At 53.4% G+C, this 24,727-nt stretch overlaps 1 protein-coding gene and 1 long non-coding RNA gene across 3 annotated transcripts; one reads left to right on the forward strand and one right to left on the reverse strand.

Moving 5' to 3' along the window:
• On the reverse strand, window positions 1-24,504 carry FCRL4 (Fc receptor like 4). 2 transcript variants are annotated; one of them, XM_053208900.1, is made up of 13 exons: window positions 23,942-24,504; window positions 21,824-21,844; window positions 17,878-18,132; window positions 16,562-16,816; window positions 16,004-16,285; window positions 14,706-14,993; window positions 8,010-8,273; window positions 7,644-7,757; window positions 6,540-6,567; window positions 5,542-5,636; window positions 5,244-5,312; window positions 1,392-1,423; window positions 1-1,293 (listed from the first exon to the last, which is right to left on the reverse strand). In XM_053208900.1, exons 1-13 carry the CDS (start codon window positions 24,123-24,125, stop codon window positions 1,177-1,179), a joined length of 2,004 nt encoding a protein of 667 aa, XP_053064875.1. In that variant the 5' UTR covers window positions 24,126-24,504; the 3' UTR covers window positions 1-1,176. The 2 variants fall into 2 exon arrangements, with proteins under 2 accessions (XP_053064875.1, XP_014937236.3); XM_015081750.3 differs by lacking the exon at window positions 8,010-8,273 and having other exon boundaries at window positions 23,942-24,500.
• On the forward strand, window positions 13,310-16,819 carry LOC113596189 (uncharacterized). Its single transcript, XR_008292983.1, has 2 exons — window positions 13,310-15,015; window positions 16,096-16,819. It is a non-coding gene; the product is annotated as an uncharacterized LOC113596189 (long non-coding RNA).
• Window positions 24,505-24,727: the final 223 nt, after the last annotated feature.

Below are 24,727 nucleotides of genomic sequence, written 5' to 3' on the forward strand. Positions count from 1 at the left end.
TAGATTTTTCCACAGCGTGGATTTTATTGATTGCTGTAGCCCCTCGTATTTCCTGTCAGCTGGTTGTTGGATCTAGAAACTTGATTGGATTCAATTTTGATATCTTGGGCATGAGTACTTTGTAGGTGACATTGAATACTTCCATCAGGAGGCACAGAGTGTTAGGCTGTCTGGTTTTTGATGCTAACCTAATCAGTGGGTGTTCCATGAAATTTGCCGTCAAAAGAGTGGTTTTCTGTGCCTTTCATTCCTTCTTCATTTATTGGAAGAATTACTTATTCTCATATCAACTATTCGGTAACTAAAGACATGCCTCCTGCAAGAAAGACAGCCCAGTACCCTTGGGTGGGAAATTGTGTTTGGAAAGCATAGCCTATGGGAGGGATGCTCACTGCTGTTGGGTTGCTAATTATTTCTAGGCCTTTTCAGTGGACAGACCTAGGAAATAAATATCTTTTTTAAAAAGAGCTTGATATCAACTTCTGCGGATATTTCCAATTAGGGTTTGTAGGGTTATTAATTTTGTTTTTGTATTTTTTTCTCTAGTGTGAAAAATCTTTGTCTTAAATAACATTAACATAATTACCTTTGCTTTTGGAAGCTCAGCCTAGAGCCTGCTTCTTAATACCCCAATTAATTAATTAATACCCTATTTAAATTCTTTTCTCTGCAAACTAGTGGTGTGGATTCTTTTGTCTACAGCGCAATCCTGACTGTAAGCAGTGTAGGCAGGAGAGGTGGCCCTGGGCTTGGTGTGGGAAGGACCTGGGCACTGCGCATGGTTAAGCCAACCGATGCAGATGACCCCAAGTGGGACAGTTGTTGGGGACGCATTGAGCAGAGACCTGAGTCACTCAGGCGTGCCTTTGTGCAAATCCCAAGTCACCAAAACCTGTGCTTCTGTTTTTGAACAGGAGTGCTTCTCCACCCTTCTTCCTTTTCCCTAAACGGGACCGTGGGGAGCCCATGACATTAGGCTCCGAGCAGGGGTCCAGGGTCTTCTCTTACCCGTGATCCTGGTCACCTGAGCAAGTCTTTCAGCGGCCGCCCCATCACCAGTTCAGAGACGGTGAATCAGGAGTCGTGGATGTGAAAGCACGTGGGCAGTTGGGACCAGCTGGTCACTCCCGGGACCCTGAGGACTACACTGAGCTGGGGCTTCGGGGCAAGGATGAGTCACACAGGTGGGACATTCTCGTAACTGTCCATGGCATCTTCATGCTGAGACCTGGCCTTTCCGGCAGAGTCCCCTTGGAGCTGTGTCTTCACCGAGGAGTAGACAACTGCGGCATGCTGGGGTGGAAAGAAGAGGAAGGAGATTCGGGAACAGGGAGAGAGGATGGGGCTGTGGGGAGTGGTGGAAGGGAAAACAGGCAGGGACGGACACTTACCTTGTCCTCTAGGGACGCTCCAGAGGCACTGGCTGTGGAGGGAAAGGCACTCACTGAACTACGGGCCTCCCGACCCGCTCAACCCAGGCTGCGAGCTTTCCCCCCAGAGGCTGGGAGCCACTGAACCCTTTGCACCGGTGCTTCTGCTTCCCCCCCACCCCCGACCCCCAATGTGCCCCACAGCACAGGTTGTTTTCTGTCTTACCGTTTCGTAGCCCAGCCCTCTGCAAGCTGTCTGTAATCTCCATTGATCTGTAAGGTCCTTCCTCACGACCACGCCAAGAAACCTTGCTTCCTGCCTTTACCACGTGTCAACACAGAATTTCTCTCTGCTTTAATCTTTGCCTCTCTTAGCTAACAGCACCTCCTCCTGACTCCAACCTCAGAGTACCCCCCTGACTGCTCGGCGGGTTCCCATGAGAGCGCTTCACGTGCGTGCCCACGGGAAAACCCTCTGTCACGTTAACGGGTTCTCGTCCTTAGCTTTATCTCCACGGTTCTGCAGAAAGGGAGCTGCAGTGAGAGGGAGGTTTAGCTGAGGGCATTTGCCAGATCCTACGTGTTGGGAATTAAGAGTCTCAGAGAACTGGATGGAAGCACCATAGCCACATAGTGATGTATGGAGACAGAGCCTAAAAAAAAAAAAAAAAAATGCTTCTGGGACAATTGAGGCTTCTCTTTATCACTGTGTTCTTACCATCGACCTTTCAGGGTTACAGATCTTCTTAACGATGTGATAGAACCTAGGTTCTCTCTTCCCAGAATTATAGTCGTACGTGTCGAACTACGTGTACCATTTTAGGGGTTTCATGCAAACCTCGGGGAACTGGGGAAGAAGTCTTGCTACAGATCATTAGTAAATAAAGTGCCTGAGATAGAAGTTGTCCACCAACATAGTGCTCAGCTTCAGTGGTGTTCCGACAAATCCGTTAAAGAGTGTGAACAACAGTACGTGATCAAGGTAATTCTAGAAGCCGCATTCAATTAACCCCAACAACTTGGAGGCAGTTCTGATTCTGCCTCTCGAAGGGTCCTGACTCATGGGGCGGCTGAGAAAGCCAAGTGATGGACAAGGCAGGTGGTCAGTGTCGGTCAAGGACGGTGATAGGCTCTATAAGCAGGAGATCTTGCAGCAAGACAGAAGACTTGGTCTTCGGTTCGTCTTTTGCTGGATTTGTGATCTTGGGAAGGCCCTGATGCCATTTGTAACACAAGTGCAAGATTAGACTACAGTGGAGATTTCTACTACGAAGATATAGGGGATTTTAATTTGCAAGTGAGCTGCTGTATTTGGAAAAGCCACCTATGAAGTGGGAGAAAATATGTGCTCGCTGTATATCTGATAAGGGGTTAGTATCCAAAATATATAAGGAACACAGGGAACTCAATAGCCAGAACCCTCCCACTACTGCCTCAACTAAAAACGGGCAAAAGACCTGAATATACATTTCTCCAAAGACAGATGGCCAGCAGATGCTGGAAAGGTACTATGCAACATCACTGGTCATTAGAGAAATACAAATAAAAGCCACCATGAGATGTCACCTCACACCTGTTAGGATGGCTGTCATCACAAGGGCAAGAGCTAACAAGTGTTGGGGAGGAAGAGGAGAAAAGGTAGCCCTTGTGCCCTGTTGGTGGAGATGTAAGTTGGTGCAGCCACTGTGGAAGACAATATGGAGGGTCCTCAAAAAATTACAAATAGAACTACCATATGATCCAACAATCCCATTTCTGGGTATGCACCCAAAGGAATTAAAAATCAGGATCCTGAAGAGATAGCTACACCCCGTGTTTGCTACAGCATTATTCACGGTAGTCAAGACATGGGAACCACCTAAGTGTCCCCGAACAGATGAATAGGTAAAGAATATGTCACACACACACACACACACACACACACACACACACACACACACTGGAATATAATTTGTCCGTAACAAAGAAGGAAATCCTGACATTTTGACACCATGGGTGGACCTGGACGTTGCTGGGCTAAGTAAACGAAGCCAGACACAGAAAGAAAAATCCTGCACGTGCTCACTTTATGTGCAGAATCTGAAATAGTCAAGCTCATAGAAACAGACGGTAGGATAGTGGTACCCAGGGGCTGTGGGAGGGGGAACAGAAGGAATGGTCAAAGGGTACAGGGTTTAAGTTACATAGGATGAGTGAGTTCTGTGGATTCACTAGGGAGCACTGTGCCTGTAGCTGGCGATAGTGTATTGCATACTTACGATTTGCTAAGAGGGTAGATCTGTGTTAAGTGTCCTAACCACACACACACACATAATAATCATGATGATGATAGTAATGATCATAATAAAAAATAAGAATGGGTGGAATAAAATGTTAGGAGATACTACCCATGCTTGTGGCCTTGAGGATGGTGATGGCTTCGCTGGCATATACTTGTCCTCAAATCGTCCAGTTGTATACATTAAATATGTACAGCTTTTTCCACATCAAAAAAAGTAGCAGTGAACTACTTATAATATGCTAGAATATGGATGAGTTGCAAAACATTATGTTATGGGAAAGAGGCCAAAGAGACTACATTGCATATGATTTCATTTACATGAAATTATAGAAAAGCAAAACTCCAGGGACAGAAAGTGGGCCATTGGTGGCTGGGGCAGAGCTGGAAAAGTTATCTGCAAAGGGGCAGGAGGGGTGTTGGGAGTGTTCTATGTCCTGATGGTGGTGGTGGGTCTGGGACTGGATAGACTTGTTAAAATTAATTGACTATCTGTCACCTATCCTTAGGTGTCCCCATGGACGGATGTGTCCAGCTTGGACAGAAGACGGGAGTGCAGCCATGGAGCCCCAGCCCAGCAGGGCCCACGGCTCCCAAAGGACTCCAACGGTGGGAAGCTGGATGCGAGCGGGTGGGGATGAGGCCATTGAAGGGTCACAAAAACTGCTGGATTAGAGATGGCCGCTGTACCAAGGAGCAGCAGGAAGGAGTGTCAGGCGGGAAGTCAGAAGACAGCACTCACTCACCTCTCAAGGAACGGCCTTCTTCTGCACCTGTTGCCAGACAGGTGGACGCCAGCTCCCAAGCACCAGCCGGGCGAGTCCTTTCCCACCCAGGTCCCCAGCACCCTCCAGGATGCTGAAGGGAGAGCAGCCACAGAAACAGAGAGGCCAACTCCACCCTGCCCTCTCACTGCCACCAGCTCCCGTTCTGAAGTTTGCCTGAACTAGCAGAAGGCTAAGTTTTGATGAACATCTCGAACTGGATATTCTAGCTGCTGACTTGACACTGTGACATGCTGTGTCCACCTGCTGTCTGTTACCTACGAGAATGGAGAGTGTACTGAAAAGCCTTTGCTGCCAAAATGTTCACCCTGAGCATGTGGGAAGATCTCCCGCAGAGCAAAGTTTCAAGAAACAGTGGGGAAACACATTTTTGTAATTAAGTCCTCAGTCCTGCTTGTTCTGTATATTGGCTACATGGGGCTGTTTATATGAATGAACCGAACATATGTGTCTATATTTATATACGTTATGTGAACGTGTATCTACACACGTCTCACCACATAGCAGGTGGCTTGTAAACCTCATTACTTAAATACTTAATTCATTACTTCAGGGAAATTTTCAGACGTCCGCCTTCACGGTCACAATATCGATCAGAAGGATCTGATCGTCAGGAGATACACGAAGCATCTTTTGGAGTCTGTCTTCTCTCTTTGGAATCTAAGCTCCGCCTACAGGGATTTCCACCTGCCTTGTCTGCCGATCGACTCCGTGTACTCACTGCGGCGCCTAGCACGTAGGGGGTACTCAGTAAACACATGTTGCATGAAGGAGTATAGTTTGCAACCAGGATCTTCCCCAGTGACTTACCTTCCCCTTCTTGCCCCGGTCGAATAGTCTGGATCTCAGAATATACCAAGTGTCCCTCTCCGAGACTCCCTGGAAAGGAGAAATGGCACTTTCAAGGCTGCTGCCGTCAGTGGTTATGTGCTACACAGGTTTCTTCCTAAGCTTCCTCCCCACGCTTCTTGGACACAGAATGAAGCAGTGATTTCTCACGGCGTCTGGGTTGGGGATGCCGTAAGGACACCAGGGCTTTCTCCAGGCATCCAGCACATTATCTTTCCCGGGCTCAGGCGGGAGCAGCTTCCCTACGGGGACTCCTCACCATTGCCGTACAAATGCTGGAGCTCCACTGGGCTGTCTTTCTGTCCCTGGCACCTGCCATGGGGGGCCTGTCCTGGGCCTGTGGTGGGAGAGCTCCTGTGACACATGGAAACACATGATCATCCCTGGAACATCATAAGATGCACAGCAGCAGGATGGCCAGAGAAGAAGGGGCATGGGGGACATCGGCGGACAGCGGGGGCCAGGGACCCAGAGAGGAAGGGGCATGGCGGGGCGGGGAAGAGGAGAGGGGAATCAGCAGATGGCAGGGGACCAGAGACCAGGAATGGTTTAACTGGACCTTCAGTAGGTCCATATAGAGCCGGACTGTTCTTTTGAAAGAAACCCTAGGACCACAGTATGGGCAGACTTTTGGGGACAAGGCTGGCCAGTGTCTGACATCATTGTAACAACCATCCCATAGACAGAACGGTCACACTCAATTGGCTAAAAAAGCCTCGCCTCATCACCAGGAGGTGTTGACTAAGTGTCTTCACACGGTCTTACCCGGACAATTCCAGAAGGAATTAGACACAGTCTGTGCTCCCAGTCACTGGCTATAACCCAAGACTGAGACGTGTAGGTAGAAGAACCAGATTTTCCAAACCCAAGTTAAAGACACAAAGTCTGATGAGTACACGTGCACATGTGAGACTTCCCTGAAAGCTGGAACAGTTGTGCACATATTTACAGCAACACGTTGCCTGACCAGAGTCTTGTCTGCTCCAGAAATATTCTGCGCCCACCTAGAAAACCTAAAATCTTTGGTATTACCCATTTGAGTGAATGGATACATTTCAAATAAATGGATCTAAATACATGCAAAATCCATAATACGAACTATTAGAAGGTTCTAGAAGTTGTGATTTTGCTCATTTCCGGGGATGTGAAAACGTGGGCACCTAGCCACAGGGGCAGGAAGACACCACGTGAGCTAATTTTGTAAAACCACAGTCCTGCATAGTCTATTCTTGGAAGACCGGAAGCCTGAGGCCTCACCTGGTTGTGTTTCCTGGAGAACCATCTCCTGCAAAACAAAGCAAAGGCACATTTGTGTCAGCAGAGGGCGCTCCTTCCCAAAAGCTTCATGAAGGGAAACTGGCTTAGAGAGGCCATCAGAAAAAGTCCATTGAGACCACGCACCCGGTCCTGGACTTTTAGGAAAATGATCTGCAAAAGGACTGAACAAAGCGCGTAGCTTGCTGGGGATAGGGCTATACGTTCCTGGGCCGAATATGCAATCGTCTGAGACTTGACGAGGGTTCAAGGCAGAGATGATACACCTCAAGGAATACTGCCGGGGACCAAACGGTCTCTCTTGCAGAGCAGTGAGGGGATGTCACGGAGCATCCGTGCTCATGCCCAGAGGAGTCTCGGGCTCCGACTCAGGCCTGCTAAGGAGGCTCGTGGTCCAGATCCAAAGCGGCCCATGCAGCCACATGGATGGTGCTGAGAACAACGTGGTGGGTTGAACCGAGCTGATTAGATTAAGAGGCCGAGTTGGAGGGTGGTTGTACTAGAGCTGAAATAGCTTCTGGGCCTGTCTTCCACACTAGGCTCTCTCGCATCTGAACTATCCTGATGGGACTAAGGCAGAAGCCTCTGGCTCCCCCCTGGGGAGGGGAGGAGGGGAGGAGGGTGGGCTGGCCATGGAGAGCCCAGCCCTCGGAGCACAGGACGGCAGCTTCAGGCTTTGACACGGGAAGTCTCCAGGGAGGAAGGAGGATAGAGATTAGCCAGCCTCCCTTCTCACAGCCCTTTGGTGTCTCTTGAACGCCCATTTGTGGGGGATTCAGATGGGCTGCGGTGTGTAGCTGACTGACCATTTGAGCCAAAAAACTGCCCGGGGAAACCGTCCGTATTAAGTTTTTGGAACTTGACATTAAGAAGTTTACTTCCTTCCTACCTTTCACTCGAGACTTAGAGAACCCGGCCAGCTGCAAGCAACCCTCAACCACAGCACCTGTTCACACCTCAGGCGGAGGGTGTATGTCTGTGGGTGTTGAGGGCGGTGAGGGGGGAGAATGGTGGGTGCTCCAGGGAGCGGGGTGCTCGGCAGGGACAGGGCTTGGCCTCTAGCAGCGGGTAAGAGAGAACACAAACCTGACTTCCTCTGGTGCCGGCGGTAAATCAGCAGGCCTGCAGCCAGGAGAAGAATGCTGAGCAGTCCCCCAGTGGGTCCTGCAGCAATGAGGCCCATTCTGTTCCCTGGAGTGCCTGAGGGGGGAGAGCCTGCATGAGCCCCGGGGAGAGAGGGCCAGGACATCCTGGAACTTTCCTCAGCTCGGCTGGGGTCCTGAGCCCTGGAGGGAGAGAGGAACCTAGCTGACCAGGGCTAGGCCCGGGCCGGTGCACACAGGAGGCAGCCTGAGGGGCGGGACGGGACCCTGCGCTCCGGTAGGAGGCTCCAGGCTGAGGGTCTGGGGGGCCAGGGCAGAGGGGAGAACGCAGCCAGCTCCCTCCGCTCACCCACAGACACCAGCTCCAGATTAGCACTTGAGGGGACCCTCTCTCTGGATAGTCCGTATTCTTGTACTCTGGCCTCTTGGGAATTGGCCCCGGCCACCCGGGAAGATGCCACATGAGGCTGGTTCGGCAGCCCGCTGAGAAAGAGAGCACATATCACTGCTGACGGGCACTCGGGGAACCAGGAGCAGCTCCGACATGGCTCGCCATTAAAACCACGCTGGGACGCCAGAGGGAAACAGCACTGCCTCGCTCCTCCTAGAAGCGCTGAAGGGGAGGAGAGAAGCCGAAGGAAGCAATAAACTCAGTTGTCAGGGGTTTCTGACTTTTCCATTGGATCCATTGTCCTCATTCAAGAGATTTCATGTGGCTGATGCATTCATTCACTCATTCACTCATTCATTCATTCGGTAGCCATTTATTGAGTCCTGCCATGTGCCAGGCCTTGAGGATAGAACAGTGAACAGGACTGCGAGGTCCCTGCCCTCATGGAACTTACAGTCCAGGGAGGGGAGGCAGACAATAAACAAATACATTTATAACATGTCTGGTGACGGTAAGGGCTAAAAAGCAAACCCAGACTAGAGGGGCAAAGAGTCGGTGGGGGTGGCAGTGTTTGCATGCAGATTCTTGGTCCTGACAGAAGCCAGATTCAGACTTCGGATGCCACAGGATTACACAGAGAACATTCACATACCAGAACCACAGCAACGTTAATTATGATTCCCACTTAACTACATGGCACTCTGTGTCTGTGGTTCCTGCCACAAGGTAGGCACTCAGCACCCAGGGCCACCGGCCATTGGTGGCATTTCCGTCTCTATGCTTTCCCTTCCTGACAAAATCAACACACCTATGAGTGATTCTGCCTGCAAACGGTGTTCATGGGGAGTTGCCAGCCGCCCCCCACCATGACAGCTAAACCAGAGGAGTGGAATGCCAGGGAGCAATCCAGGGACACAGCAGCTTGGCTGTGTGTCCTAGAGTGAGTCTTTCCCCATTGCCCGCCTGGGCATCCACCTGTGCCCAATCAGAATCAGCCATGCCTAGGGTACCTAGAGTTCCAGATTTAACGAGCAGAGAGCAAGTCTTTCCCCTCCCTGATAACCCCATTTCCTAGAAGAAATGGCTCCTCTGGGGAAAGGAGTTGAAATATGTTTTAGTTTGAAAGGCACAGAACAGTTGCGCTCCATCACCTCCAACAGTCTAGAAGAAATGGGCTAATTCCTAAAAACATACCACCTGTCAGGACTGATTCATGAAGACTGGACAGACCAGTAATGAGTGAGGAGATTGAGTCAATAATAAAACCCACCCAATGAAGAAAGCCCAGGGCCAGATGGTGTCCCCGGTGAATTCTACCAAGCGTTTAAAGAAGAATTTTAACTCCAATCCATTCAAAGTCTTTCCCCAAACCGAAGAAGAGTGAGCACTTCCAAACTATTTTATGAGGCCAACATCACCCTGACACCAGTCAGATCTAAGGACGCTAGGAGAAAAGTACAGAGCGATATCCCTGATGCATATGGATGCAAAGATTTCCAAAGAAGGTATCTGACTGGTCAACAGGTACATGAAAAGGGGCTCAGCATCCCTCATCAACAGGGAAATGCAAATCAAAACCACAAGGAGATACCGACTCACGCCTGTCAGAATGGCTATGATCAGAAAGACAAGAAGTAGCAAGTGTCGGCAAGGATGTGGAGAAAACCCACATGCGCTGTTCGTGGGAATACGAGGTGGTGCAGCCACTGTGGAGAACAGTATGGAGGTTCCTTAAAAAATTAAAAAACAGAACTACTATGTGATCCAGCAATCTCACTTACAGCTATGCATTTGAAGACAATGAAATTACTATCTGGAGGAGACATCTGTCTCCCCGTGTTCTTGACAGCATTATTTATAGTAGTCAGGACAGGACAATACCTCAGCGTCTATTAACAAACAACTGGACAAAGAAAATATGGTATATGTCATTATTATATATATATGATGTGTATTCCATCACATACATTATATATAATATTCCATCACATATATAATATATAATGTTCCATCATATACATTATATACATAATATTCCATCATATATAATGTATGTGATATTCCATAATATATTATATATATAATATTCAATATATTATATATAATATTCAATCATATATTATATATAATATTCCATCATACATGTAATATTCCACCATATGTATTATAATATTCCATCACATAATATATATAATATTCCATCATATATAATGTATACGATATTCCATCATATATATAAAATATTCCATCATATATATATTCCATCATATATAATATATATAATATGCCATCATATATAATATATATAATATGCCATCATATATATTCTATACATAATATTCTGTCATATATAATGTATATGATACTCCATCATATATATATAATATTCCATCATATATAATATCTCACCATATATTATATATATAATATTCCATCATACATATATTTCACCGCATATATTATATATAGTATTCCATCATATATACGATGCACTATTAGCCATAAAAAAGATACCCTGCCATTAGCAGCAACATGGAGGAGACTTGAGAGTATTATGTTAAGTGAAATAAGTCAGACAGAAAGACAAATACTGTAGGAGCTCACTTAGATGTGGAATCTAGAAACGCCAGAGTCGTAGAAACAGAGCAACTGGGGTGGCCAGGGGCTCTGGGGGGAGAGCAAGATGGTGGATGTTAGTCAAAGGGCACAACCTTCCGGTCATGGGAGGAGCCAGTGCGGGGCGTGTAACGCACAGCGTGGTCGCTACAGTTCGGGACACCGCGCCGCGCACGTGATAGTTGCCGAGAGCAGGTCCTAAATGTCCTCCCCACGCACACCCGTGCGCACACGATGCTGGTGTGAGGTGGTGGAGTGTTAACCCGCCCGTTGTGGCAGTCGTCCCACGTGATAGAGCACGTCATCATGTTGTATATATCATCATATATGTACCACCAATTATGCCAATTCTGTCTCAACACAGGTGGGAGAAGAGAGAGGGAGGTGTAGACTCCACAACTGGATCGGTGGGTTAAGATCCTGGCTCCTCCGGCCGTGTGGCCACAGACAATTATTTCATCTCCCTGTACCTCAGTTTCCTTTTCCGCTGTTGTTGGTGTATTGTTGACATACGTGAAGCGCTCTGAATGCTTCCCGATGTGGCGGGTGGCGTCCAGGCAAGTGTTAGGTCTCATCTGGCACCCTCACGCTACGCCCCAGGCCCTTGGGAACCTCGTGCTACCTTCCGATCCGTTCAGGGGACGTCCCCACAAGTTAGGTCTGCTCCCACACAGCATCACCCCGGCCACCTTCAGCCCATTCTACAGACTGAATTGTGTCTCCCCCAAGATTCACATACTGAAGAAGCCTGGAGTCCCAGTGTGACCGTTTTGGGGATGGAGCCTTTGGGGGGGTCATCAGGTTTAGGTGAGGTCTGGGGGGGCCCCATGATGGGATTAGTGTCCTTACAAGAAGAGACACCCGAGACACCCCCGCCCCCATCACCCCTCTCTGCCATGTGAGGACACAGGTGCTCCAGGAAGGCCGCTGTCTGCAAGGCGGGGGAGAGGGCTCTCCCGGCACCCGACCAGTCAGGCATCCTGATCTCAGACTTCCGGCCTCTGGGCTGGTGAGAAATGCATTCCTGTGGGGGAAACCACATGAGCGCAGACTGCCAGAAATTCTCTGCTGCCGGAAGCTCTCCCGTTTCTGCGCACAGAGGTTTTGCAATAAGGCCCACGAATTTAAAAGATTTTGTGAGAAATCCCCTCTCTGTCATTGGCCAACCGAACCCTCGACGTCTGCTTACTCCGTGAGAGCGGAGGATGACACCCGTTAGAGTCGTGCACGCCGGTGCGACGGCACGCGTGGGCAAGGACACAGGTCCCTTGTACTGACCTTAACCTCCGGAAGGAAGAGGAACATGTTCACACTCAGCTCTGAGTTTCCAGCAGTCTCTCTCCTGCCCACTTCAGGGAGTGTCGCCTTTGGGCTCCCCGAGGACACCTGTTTCGGTACAAGAGCGCTTTCCCCAGAGGCCGCCCTCCCGCTTGCAGAGCCTTTCTGGGGTTCAGGGCCGGCGCATCATCTTCTGGGGGGCGCCCCTTGGTGGCTTCCGACTGTGCTAGCCTCTTCTCCCTCTAGAAATGCCACGAGCGTGACACCAGGCTCGGTCTCTGCCCATCTGTGCTGGGACCACACCCACTCACAGCGTTCGCTGAGAAATTTCCAGAGTGAGAGGCGGACGCTCCCGTGGCACCTGTGTGTGGGAAGACCTGACCAGGGAGGGCCCCCGTGATCACAGGACTTGCCCCGAGGGAGCTGAAGGGAAACTGCACGGCAGCCGGGCGGCCCCCACAGCAGCCCCCCGTCCCACAGCCCCTGAGCCACCTGCTCGGTCCACGGCTGTGTCAGGGCCGACCGCTCTGGGCCCGTTCAGTGTGGCTGACGGCGGGGACTTCCTCGGAGGACTTCTGACCTTGCCCTCCGCCTCTCGCAGCTATGTGATTGAGTGCAGGTGTGAGCTTTGTGACCTTACACGAATTGCCACACCTTTCTGAGCCTCAGAGTTCTTTTCGGTAGAATGGAGACACCAGCGCCATCTTCACCTTCCGGGATAGTTGCTGCGGTCAGTATAACCGTGTGTGTAACATTCATTCTCTCAGTAGGTGTTTATCGAATGCCTGCTGTGGGCCAAGCCCTGGTCCTGGCACCTGGGATACAAGAGCGGTCAGAATACAGACCTGCCTTCGGGAGGCTAGTATGGGAGCAGTGGGAGGGACAGAGAGACACGGCAGGGCTGGTGGGGCTAAGTGCTTTGAGGAACGACACGGGGGCCCTGGGGAGGAAGGGCCAGGGTGGTCTGGGCACGTCTCACTGGAAAGGTCTCACTGGGGGAGGTGAGGGGTGAGTATGAGGCTATCACGAAGAGCAGTGCAAAGGCCCTGAGGCAGGAATACGACTGGACGGCTTGAGGAAGAGACAGGGGGCCGCGGTGGCTGGAGTGGAGGAAGTGAGGGGAGGGAGGAGGGAGACCAGGTCCTGCAGAGCCGCGGGACCTGGTGGACGATGGCCGTCACCCTGAAGGAGACGGGAAGCCAGCGGACGGGGCTTTGTACGGAAGAGCAACGTGAGGTACAGGCTCCTTGGGATGCTGCGCAGGGAAGGGGCTGTGGAGAGCAAATGCGGACGCAGAAGGCCCGTGGGGGCGTTGCCGCAATGACGCAGGGAGGGAATACTGGCGGCTCGGGTCAGGTGGGGGCAGGGGAGGTGCTGGGAATGGCTCAGATCCCGGCCTATCCTGAAAAGCCAGCTGGATGAGACGCGCAGGTGGCCTAGGTGCGCAAGACGGAACAAAAGGCAGGCCTGAGTTTTGGCCTCAGCAAGGAGGAGGGTGGGGCTCGATGTCCCTGGCGATGCGGCAAAGCAGGAGCCATTGGTTCGGGGGGCAAAACCAAAACTTGGGATGAATTCAGTTTGAAGATGCAGACGAGTCCTTCCTGTGGAACATCTGGATTGAGCGCTGGACGCGTGAGAGGTCTCAGCTGTCGGGGGTGTGGGAGTCGTGGGTAAATAGAAGTCCGAGGTGCATTTAAAGTCACGAGACAGGGTGGGGGGCGCCTGGGTGGCTCAGTCGGTTGAGCATCTGACTTCGGCTCAGGTCATGATCTCACGGTCTGTGGGTTCGAGCCCCGCGTCGGGCTCTGTGCTGACGGCTCGGAGCCTGGAGCCTGCTTCCGATTCTGTGTCTCCCTCTCTCCCTGCCCCTCCCCCGCTCACGCTTCATCGCACTCTGCTTCTCAAAAATAAATAAATGTAAAAAAAAAAAATTTAAAGTCGTGAGACAGGGTGAGACAGTGCAGACAGTGGGCACGGAGGGAGGACGGAGGACAGAGGCCCAGAGAGATGGGAGGACCCGGTGAGGGAAGCCTAGACCCCGTGTCTGGCCGCGGGCAGGGGACAGAGCGCGTCTGGTGAGTCAAGGAGGAACGTGGTCCCGGAAGGAAGGCGGGGCCAGCTGTGTCGAGAGCTGGTGACGGGCCGAGTGACACGGAGACAGAATTGCCGTTGACCCCAGCGACGTGGAGGCCCGTCCACCCTCATCAGCGCGAGTCGGGTGCCCGAGAAAGCCCAGTGCCGACGGGGTTGGGAACTCTGGGCGGGAGCCTGGCCGCTGTGGCTTCTTGGGGACAGAGGGAGAGAGACAGGGGCCCAATGGTGGGGCCCAAGGGAAGGCCCGTCCCCTGAGCGCACGTGACCGGGCCTGCGTCCCCTCCCCTGCCCTGCAGTCTGGGCCCTGAGACCGTCAGGCCTGCAGGATGGCTGGTCCTGTGGGGCCGCAGGAGGCCGCGATGGGCCCCGATGCCTCCCTGAGAGACGCGTGCCCTTGACACGGACGACCCTGCGATGCCGTTAACGAGCCTCTTTGACATCAGCACGCGACGGGTCAGAGGGCGGGCACGTGCGGTCGTCTCGCGAGAAACGGCTCCTGCCGGCCATGCCCCACGTGCCCTATCAACGTTCCCACGAAGAAACTGTATCTCGGTGGAAGATGGCAAAGTGGAACCGGAGGAGGCAGAATCACCAGCGGCGTTGGCCACGCCCACCCCCAACCTGAGGAAGCCATGCTAAGTAAGGCCGCTGGAGAGGACGGCTCACCTGTGACAGTGACGTTCAGGACCGCGCTGCAGGCAAGGCCGTGGCCGTTGTCGGCCGTGCAGAAGTAGCCCCCCGCGTGGCTCCCGCCGACCGCAGGGATCTCCAGCTGCGCCCTCTGGGAACGCCGGTGTTTCCTCCCCAGACTCTCCCCCGTGTCCTCCCGGTGCCAGGAGAACGTGGTGTCCCCTGTGCCTTCGGCCGCGGAGCAGGTGAGGACCAGAGGCTCCCCCGCAAGTGCCCGGCCCTCCGGGGGCTGGGTCTCCAGGAGCACTCCGGACACCGGGACCCCTGCGTGGACACGAGACAGCGGGTGAGGACCTGGGGGCACGGGGGAGCTGGCGTGTCGGACGGGGTCACTCTTTACGTGACTTTAAGATAAGATCTACTCGTCAGCGTGGGGTCCCTGGGTGGCTCAGTCAGTTAAGCGTCCGACTTCAGCTCAGGTCATGGTCTCAAGGTTCGTGAGTTCGAGCCCCGCGTCGGGCTCTGGGCGGACGGCTCGGAGCCTGGAGCCTGCTGCGGATTCTGTGTCTCCCTCTCTCTCTGCCCCTCCCCTGCTCATGCTCTGCCTCTCTCTCTCGCAAAAATAAATAAACATTAAAAAAAAAAGATATACTCGCCAGCAGGTGCTGGTGTTGTAGCACATAGACTGTGCAGTTGGGACCCAGACCCTCACTAAACGTCCTGTTTCCATCCTGAGACATGAAGTCCCAGGAGAGAGAAAGCAGCGTTTGAGTTTTGTCTGAGGTCCTGGCGGCCGCCTGAATCGTCTGCGGCGACAAGTGACCGCGACCTGTCTGCAGTGACAGGCGGTGGCTGGCACTGGGCTGGACCACACCTGTCTCTGGGAGCCCTGCTCAGGTGCCTAAGACGAGATGGCGATTGTATTGATCTTTGCACGTGTGTGCGTCCCGCTCGTGGGCGGGCGCTCCCGCTCTGGGTGGCTATTGCTTGGGAAGAGGCTACGCCCAGCCCCTCCGTAGTTCGCCCCAGATCTGGCCTTCTAGAAGGTGCCGGCTCAGTAAGGAGCAGGGCGCCTCGTCGTCTGGCTCGCATTCGTCTTCCCGAACCCTTGCATCGAAGTCGGCCGCTAGCGTTCTGAGGCGCTACGGTTCCCAAGGAAGGCTGAGTTTTTAGAAAAATGGTGGTGGTTCTTTGATCACCGTACCTCGCTTCTCAGGGCCAGCCGCCCCCATCAGGAGGCGGTCCCCACCTGCACAGCGCAAAGGCAGCAGTTTGTGGGGGTAGGGGAAGCCCCCACCCCACCCCCACCCCACCGGCGGCTCTCCCACACTCACCCCGCACGTAGACGTGCACCGGGGGGCTGAGCTTGTGGACGCCCTGGGCCGCAGCAGCCCCGCACGTGTATGACCCCGCGTCTTGTCTCCAGATGGCTGTGATCTGCAGTTCCGGGGACCGGCTCCAGTCTGACAGCACGACCCTGCGGTCCCTGAAGAAGCTGAAATGAAGCACAGTGTCCGGCCGCTCTGGAGGCAGCTGAGTTTCGCAGCTCAGGTTCACAGAACTGCCCTCTGTGGGCTGGGAGGGGGTGACTTTCAGCTTCGGGTGTGGAAACAGTTCTAGAGAGAAGAGGGAAACCGAGGTCTCAGAGGGCGGCCCTGGGGGCCCTGGGGCAGGCGGGCTCGGCTGCTGGGTCCTGGGGAACTTCAGACACAAGGCACGACCCGGGCGGACCCCGCCTTCCCCTCTTTCCGCCCCAGCTCGAGTGCAGGGGCCCCGCGGCTCTGCCTGCCAGGGGACACGCGTCCCTCGTTACCCAGCGTTGGGACGGCAATGTGTGGGTGCCCCGTCACACACTGAGCAAGTCGATAATCTGCATGAAATGAAAGGTTTACCTTGAATTCGAACAGACTTGGTGTTTGACCTCCATGCGTGCATTTTGTCCACACGCCCAGTGCAGTGGTAGAAGCCACTGTTGTTTGAACTGGCTCGTGGTATCGAAAGGTCCTGGCTCTGATTGGAGGCGGAGATGACTTTTCCGTTCCAAATGTACTTCACAGAGGTCAGTGTCTCTCGACTCCTCGTCTGGCACCTCAGGACCAGTGTGTCACCTTCAAACACGCCATGTGGAGCCTGGAGCACAAGCCAGCCTGGAAGCCACACAGAGACAGGGGCTTGGTGCTGAGGACGCCCCCTCCTCTGGGTGCAGCTTGGGTCGCAAGGCTTGGCTGTGTTTTTCCTGTCTCTCTCGCAGGGTTCGCCTCCTGCCCCAGGCCCACTCCTTCCCTCCCGAGTTTGTATGACCTGCTTCAGCGGCAAGTCGTAAATGAACCCCAAACACACCACCTTGACACCGCCCCCCCCCACCCCCCGCCACTCGGGGGCAGAACCACAGCATGAGGATTCTAACGTGACTGTGAGCCGCACCGTGACTTTGCCGAACGCGGTTACAGATCACCCCCGACCGGCTCACCCGGGCCCCGAGCGGGAGTCACTGGGAGTCGGGGGGGGGGGGGGGATTCCGGGGAAGAGACTAGAAACTGTCACCGTGCACTGGGGTTTGCTCTGTGGCAGGCTTGTCAAACACAAACCCCGGGGGCGAGGGACGGGGAGCGGGGTCCCTGGCGGACATTCTCCCGCTCTTCAGACGCTCGTGACAGGTCAGTTCTGTCCCCTGTAAGGTGACTCAGGGACTGACTGCCTGTCCCCCTGCGCGGTCCCCATGCGGTGGTCCAGACCATTGTCTGTGAAGTGGGCAAAGCAGGACCGGGAGAGAGTGGGTGCGCCCTGAGGCAGGACAGTGGGAGGAGAGAAGGGACGGATGTCAGGAAGGGGGAGGGGGAGGGACATAGGCCTGACGGGGAAACTCCCCTCCTCCGAACTCATCTGTGTCCCTGTCTTGTCTCTTGCAGGAGGCTGGCCAGCCTTGAGGGCACGGGCTAAAGCAGCCTCAGTTTGCAATCCCCTAAACGAATTCCTTCCTCCCCGTAAAGGCACAGGGATGTCTGCTGAGTGGTGTTAGAAAATGACACTCTAACGTCTGTCGACAGTCCTTTGAAAAACACCTACAGACAATGAGGGGCCCTGGGAAATGACGGTGTTGGAGGTCAAGGGTTAGCGCTGAGCGAAGGCCCCCAGGTCTGCCCACCCCAGGGCGCGAGGATACGCGAAACAACTTGTAAAGGTCTAAGTAGTTCACCTGCTTGCTCACCTGAAGAAAAGATCATGTTCACTTGGTCACTTGGGAGTGAGTCCTGGGTCTGGCATCTGTACTGTCCGGAGTCACGGACCTCCAGGGTGTTGCCTGGAGTTTCGCGTAGCATTCTCCTCCCAAGGTACCAAAGGAACCATTTTATTTTCTCTGGAGCGTGGAAGTGAAATACATTGCAGGTCAGGGTCACTGTCTCTCCTCTGAAGGCGACGGTCCATGGAGGATGGAGGGAAATCACGGGTTTGGACGCAGCTTCTGAGGAAGAGAGAGACAGAGCCTGAGATGGGGATGCCTGTGGTCCCCTCTGCGGTCGTCTGTGTGGGACGGACCCGAGGACCAGGCTTGGGGGGATCCCCAGGAAAGCCCCCGTCGGGAGGAACACGGTTTGCCTAGGCTCGGCTTTCCTGGCTGCGTTCACCTTTGCCAGGGGTGTGGTGGCCGCTCTGTGGTCTGTAGGGGCAGGCTGGCCTTCCAGGGGACGACCCCAGCCGGCCCCGCCCTCCGTGGAAGGGCAGCCATGCGGGCTGGGCCCTCGGTCGGTCCCTCCTGACTCCCTCCTGTTACAGCCGTCTGTCTAAGAGGAGCCTTTGTGTGGCGTGGCTGCGTGGTGGGGTGGGGGCTGTCGACGGGGGCTTGGGGGGGGAAGTGTAGGAATTTGGGGGGTTGATTATGCAATTATGGAGAAGTTGTATTTTTACCGAAACACGAAGTGGGTGTGGGATAGTGATGCTCAGACAGAGGCACACCGAGCATGAGTGCCAGGAGCCAGAAGCTTCTCACTCCCCAGACTCAAGGATCTGCTTCTTGACAGTGGAATATGGGCCTTGCATGAAATCAGGCCCTAAGATCTTTGGAACCCCGACAGACACACAGGAGCTGGAGCGTGTGCAGTAAGAGTTGATTTCTCCCCGTTGAAAATCAGGGAAAAGACTTCTCTCTGCCTTCCTTTTCTTTAAGAATTCCTTTCTAGCATACGTGAATCTTTGGACACTTGCCAGTCTCACCACTGGGGAATGTCCTGCTCAGGAAGGAGCCATCGCCTTTTGGGATGTGGACAGCTAGGGGCAGAGACATCTCCCTGCTCCAACACACACAGCAGCCCCAGCCCCAGACTATGCAGACGTTCTTTCCTGGGGTGGCTAAAAGCCAGTTACCCCGCACAGTGGTCTTCCCAGGTACTGAGATAGAGCTCGGATGAACTGTGTGGGACAGAAGGCACCATCAGGGCCTTGTGCCTGACAAGTGAGCATTTGGCCATGGGACCTGTGTGCCGTGGGAGGAGGGGCTGCTCAGCTGAGTCAGGAGTCGAGATTCCCTGGTGCCCTGGTGACCTCTTAGCGGATGGCCTGAGATGCCCGTTGCACCCTGGTTTGACTTGTCTTCAACAGCAAGTGTTTTCTTTCTCTGCTACCTCTGTGGAGAAGATTTCTAGACTGGGAGAAAATTTTGCTTTTAATTACATTTCCCCAGCAACAAACTGCCACGGAGGCACTTCCCTCTCTAGGTGTTTATTTTCTGAGTTTCGTACCTTTGAGATTGGGAGGGCTGGTCACTGAAGTGGACCCAGAATACACCACCGTGGCCTGAAAAATTATGTTGAGCTGAGGGCATTTCAGAGTAGATTTCATATATATTTTTTATTCTGAACACCCTTACCTGCCTCCCAGAAGGACTCCGTTATAAATCGCCCCCCAGGAGTAACCAGGAGCAGTGGACTCTTACCAGCAAGGACTAAACAGACGTCACGAAACTACCCTAAAGTGCCGTCTGCTCTCCAAAGGGCCGGGGTGTCTTTCCTGAAAGCCCTTCGTTTTCCAAGAAGTGTCCTCCCTGGCCCCTTTCCCTGCTCAGACAGTATCTGAGCCCCAAGTCCCAACCGCCTCCCGGGCTCGCAGTTTCTGTGCGCCCTGGTAAGAAGGGAATACAGATCTTTCTCCTGCGAATCTGTCTTTTGTCTGTTTAATTGGCAGTCCCCAGTGAGACACTTAAGGGGAAAGAGATGTTTTTCTTCCCTGAGATGCTACTCACCATTGGAAACCTCCACCCACACTCCCTTCCCCTTCGTGGCCTGCTGCCTGGGCCAGCAGTTTGTTGGGCTAACCTCTGGTGTTAGGAAGTACAATTGCAAAGTGACCTCTCGCATTCTGCCTGAGATGCAGGAATTCATGACTTTGGGGACAGTTACCAGCCAGTACTGGGTCAGGAGATGTCAGGGGAATAGAGCCAGGAGAGGACCCCCCCACCCCCACCCCCTGCCCCCAGTGGGGGGCGCTGGGAGTGGTCTTGCCTCTATGGTGAAGGAGCCAAGCTTCCTGGGGGGTTAGGGGGTGGGGAGAGCTCTCATGCGGTTTTGGTTACCTCCCTCCTCCCCCAACTTCCTGTCGTGCTGCCTGAAGCTGGGGCCCCTACCACGTTTAACAAATCAATATGAGACTCGAGCTTTGTTCTGCAGAATTGCCTGTGGTAATCTAAATCCGGTGAAGTAGAAAATAAACCAGATTATTTCCATGTGCAATATTCCATTTTCCAAAACTAAAATCTCAATCACGCGGGCATGCAATTTATCGTAAAATCTTAAAGTGGAATCACCGTAGGCGTGCTTTTTCGTTAATGCCTTTACGCTCACATGAGGACTGTCCACATTTAAGGGCGGCTGGAGACTTTAAACATTCTTACCTTTGTCTGCAAGAACACCCAAATAGATCTTTTAGTTACACCCGAATGTAAAGGGGATGCTCTCCCTGTGTTGGGGGCAAAGTTATAGAGTAATGGGAATGCTTGTTTTAGATGAAAAAGCTGCTGTTCTGTTTGGTGATGCAAACGTTCTTGTGTCTCCACAGACTTTTTCTGTCTCTCTTTAGAGGACCGTACAGATTATTCCATGTTCACAGTGACCATGGATAGAAACCCCTACTGTCCGTGTTCCTGGGAAGCATCTGGGATGGGAATGGGGGACTGGGAGGCGGGTCTTGGACCCGAGGGAAGGGAAACCTTCCGCTGGGCTGGCGTGTGCAGCTTGTTTCTCACTGGTCCGCGGAAGCTGTCCCCTGCTGTGTGCTCAGAGAAGACGCACCTTGTCGGGGTCTCATGAGGTTTGGACTGAGTCAGTGAGCTTAACCACATCTAGTGGCTGATCTGAGATACTTGGTGTATTTTCTTCTCCATCCTAGAGCATTTAGCAAAGTCTGGCCAAGTGACAATCTCTTCCCAGTTAGGCAGGGTTTTGTGGGAGATGGTCTGTGTCCCCTGACCGAGGGGGACGGCCACAGACCCAGGAACCGCAGGGGGCAGTGTACATGAGGGGGCCGTGGCTCCTGCTGGCTGGGGCCGGATGACAGCAACCAGCCCCCCAGGATGAACTCAGCGGTCCTGAAGGGATTTTCGGGGGTTACCAGAACACCTGGTCACAGCTCCCCCAAAGCCTGGTCTTCCTGCGGACCAGCAGGGCGGGGGCTCAGAGGCGACACGATCTGAGCCGTTACCAGGAAAACATCTACACAGCCTGCTGGACTTTGGGGTGGAGAGCTTGCTCATGGTAGGGGTGGTGCTGTGTTAGGCCAGGAAAGGTGAAGAGGCAGAGATGTTTGCATCCTGGGTGCCCCTCACCGAGGTCTCAACCTACCTCTCACCTTTCCTCCCAGGCTTCTGTGCACCTGTCAGGGCGGCCAGCACCCCACATCAGGTGCGGGCACGCCCCTCCTTGACCTCTGTGACATGCGCCCCAGCCCTCCCCCTCCATTCATCTGACACAATGGCAGGTATGACCTGAGAGCATGACTCTCTGGCTCATCGGGTCAGAGTCATAGGACAGGGTGACGTTGCCCTGCCTGTGTCCTCAGGATGGGGATGCGGGGACCAGGTCTCCCCTTAAGAGCACCCCAGATGGAGGCCGGTCACTAGAATATCTAGAAATGGAAAAGAGGAAAGAAAGAGGGGGCCTACTTACCAAGCTGTCCACAGACTGGAGCTGTAAAGAGAGGTGAGGGTGAAGGTCAACGCGAGGCCGGAGCTGAACCCTCCCACCCAGAGAGCCCCCTGCCGGGGCCCCACTCCAACGAGGGCAGGAGAGGCGTGCCCAGCCCCACCACCCGGAGGAGTCAGGGGACACCGTGGCAGCCAGAGCGCAGGCGGAAGAAGGCCTGGACTTCAGCGGTGCGATGCTGGGCGAGCTACGGAAGCCCAAGCCTCCCCTTCCTCATCGGCAACACGGGGACCATAAAGGTGACCTCGTGGTCTTGTTTCAGTGGGTGAAATTAGTAAGTCTTCCATTACTGGCTGCTGTCACTGTCCTTTAAACGTGAGCCTGGCGGGGCGCCCGGGTGGCAAAGCCTCCAGCTTCGGCACAGGTCATGATCTCAGGGTTTGTGGGTTCGAGCCCCGCGTGGGGCTCTGTGCTGACTGTGCAGAACCCGCTTCAGATCCCCCGTCTCCCTCTCTCTCTGCCCCTCCCCTGCTCCTCCTCTCTATCAAAAATAAATAAACCTTTAAAAAAATACATAAACAGGAGCCTGGTGTGGCTGCTGCTCAGACCTGGCTTCACCATCTCCTTGCCTGGGGGCTCTTCCCTTCGGTATCCAGAAAAGGCAGGTCACACCCTGATGAAATCTAACTCCCCCTTGAAGCCTTCTCGGATGCCTCTGGGCTGCAGGGTCCTCACTCTGCTCTAGGCTCTAGTGAGCCATCACAGCTCGCTGAGACTGGAAATCGATATGCGGTGCGGCTAACGCGGCTAACAGCACGGTTCCTGCGAGTGTGGACTTGACCCCTGACGGCCGCTGTATGGAGCTTAAGGGCGAGAGACCGTCTCTGCGCCTTGGCTCCCGTATCGGCAAGGTGGGATTTATCACAGTTCCAGCTCACAGACTGCTAGGAGCTTGGAGTAGACTCACACTTGGGGTATTGTTAGAAAAGTATCTGGCGTGGTCGGGGCTCAGCAATTAATTGTCGATTGCCATCAGCGAGAATTAACGACTGTCACCACACATTCTCTCAGGAGTCATCGTGGAATATTTTTGTGGTCTGTTTTCAAGCCAAATGCTTTTGCATTTGTACTTTGAGTTCCTCACCAGAGTGCCGGCTCTTGGGGACAGAGACCGTGTCCTCTGTGTCCTGTGTTCTCCCCCGTGCCCACGATACCCCCTCGTTCACTGTTTACCAAGTTCCCGTGATGTGCCAGCCTCACTGATCACTCTGCCCCTAGTTAGGGTCTGGAGAAGCAGCTAGGAACAAGAAATGAGCTTAACAAATATTTAGTGTACAAGTGACCGACGGGTCATTTGTATTAGCTTGTGCTGCTAGGACATTAATGCCTCACTTGGACCAATATTGAAAAATAGTACAGAGGTGGAGTGGGTGGGGGGGAGAATCCAAGGGAAATCATCTTATTTCCTGTCTTGCAAATATCAGAGCAGGGCATGACTGTAAGATTCAGAGAAGGAAATAACTGTCTCAGTAGAAACTCATTTCTTTCTTTCTTTTTATTAATTTTTTTAAATGTTTGTTTATTTTTGAGAGAGAGAGAGAGCCCACGAGCAAGGGAGGGGCAGAGAGAGAGGGAGACACCGAATCCGAAGCAGGCTCCAGGCTCTGAGCTGTCAGCACAGAGCCCGATGTGGGGCTCGAACACATGAACCGCGAGATCATGACCCGAGCCGAAGCCGGAGGCTTAACCGACTGAGCCACCCAGGCCCCCCGGCAGAAACTCATTTCTATGTCGGCTCACATTTAGGACACGTTCCCTTCGCACGGATTTAGGGCCTCTGTGATCAGGGAGGTAACTGAATTTAACCGTGGATATTTTACGTGGCGAAATAGGCCCACGTCGGGAGTAGGAGGAAATTTTTTGTAGGCAATTAAAAGCAAGTGATGAACACACTTTTGGAAATCATTCCCCAACCCCCCCCCCCCATACCGTTCGATCAACACCTCGCCTCTCGTTCATTTCCTACTATTTTGAAATAGGAGTAGAACCCATTTGTTCAGCAGCCCAGAGGGGGTGGGGGGCTTTTGCTCGCGGAGAGGTTCGGGTTCCCCCGAGAGCAGAGGCTTCTGCTCGCCCACTTACCCAGGACCAGCAGAGATGCCCACAGGAGCATCGGCACGTGCTCTGGGATGCTCTGGGACGGACGGACTGGCCGGTCCCGGCGCTGGGCAGTGAGTAGAGCAAGGTGCCTCTGAGTGTGGCCGGCTGTGATAGCGAAGTGAAAAGAGGAAGTACAGGAATGTTTCTTAAAATACCAGCAGCACATTACCCAGGGCCAGAGACTCTCAGTGATGACAGTCACTGTCTAGCAGAATAAGTACCGCTCCGACTTCGTGGTGTGAACGGCGCCTCAAAGCTTTCGTTGTCTTAGTCTCAGAAGCTTCCAGCCGCTGCCTTCCAGGGAACCTGCAACACGTGCTCTCTCTGCTGCCAGAGGCCAGGCAAGACTGCAGACCTGCTGTGAATCACATAATCCAGGGACGTCCTCGAATCGGTCCGGAGCAGGAGAGGTTCTCCTTTGAGGCCGAAATGTGCTTCTCTGACCTCAGGGGCCTCCGCCGGACCACCTCCGGCCGAGCATCCACATGTGACGAAGCATCCAAATCATAAGACAGCTCGCGCTCCGTCCGACACATATGAAAATAGCCTGACTCATTTTCTCAGAGGAAGCTACCAACTTTGATCTGATTAGCAGGTGGACGGCAGAATCAGTTATAGGCCCATCTCGCTCTTCCTGGAGAATGCACTGCCAAACTTTCCGTTGAGGGTCCTGGAAGCTAGAGTTTGTTTACAGGAATGTCCTGACGAATGCACACGGATTCTCTAGCTGTAACTTACGTGGGGGGCCGGGTGCTGGGAGTCCAGGGG

The sequence above is a fragment of the Acinonyx jubatus genome, chromosome E4 (genome assembly GCF_027475565.1).
Source record: "Acinonyx jubatus isolate Ajub_Pintada_27869175 chromosome E4, VMU_Ajub_asm_v1.0, whole genome shotgun sequence".
NCBI lineage: Eukaryota > Metazoa > Chordata > Mammalia > Carnivora > Felidae > Acinonyx > Acinonyx jubatus.

Bases quoted from the DNA above. Each gene is read 5' to 3' on its own strand.
- FCRL4 (XM_053208900.1), bottom strand. From the start codon at position 24,125: ATGTGCTGCTGGTATTTTAAGAAACATTCCTGTACTTCCTCTTTTCAC. The intron at 8,274-14,705 runs GTGAGCCGTCCT...CCTCCCCTTCAG, and splicing joins CCTGAACGTCACTGTCACAG to CGCTTCTAGGAGGAGCGAGG. The intron at 6,568-7,643 runs GTTTGTGTTCTC...TTTGTTTTGCAG, and splicing joins CCGGCACCAGAGGAAGTCAG to GAGATGGTTCTCCAGGAAAC.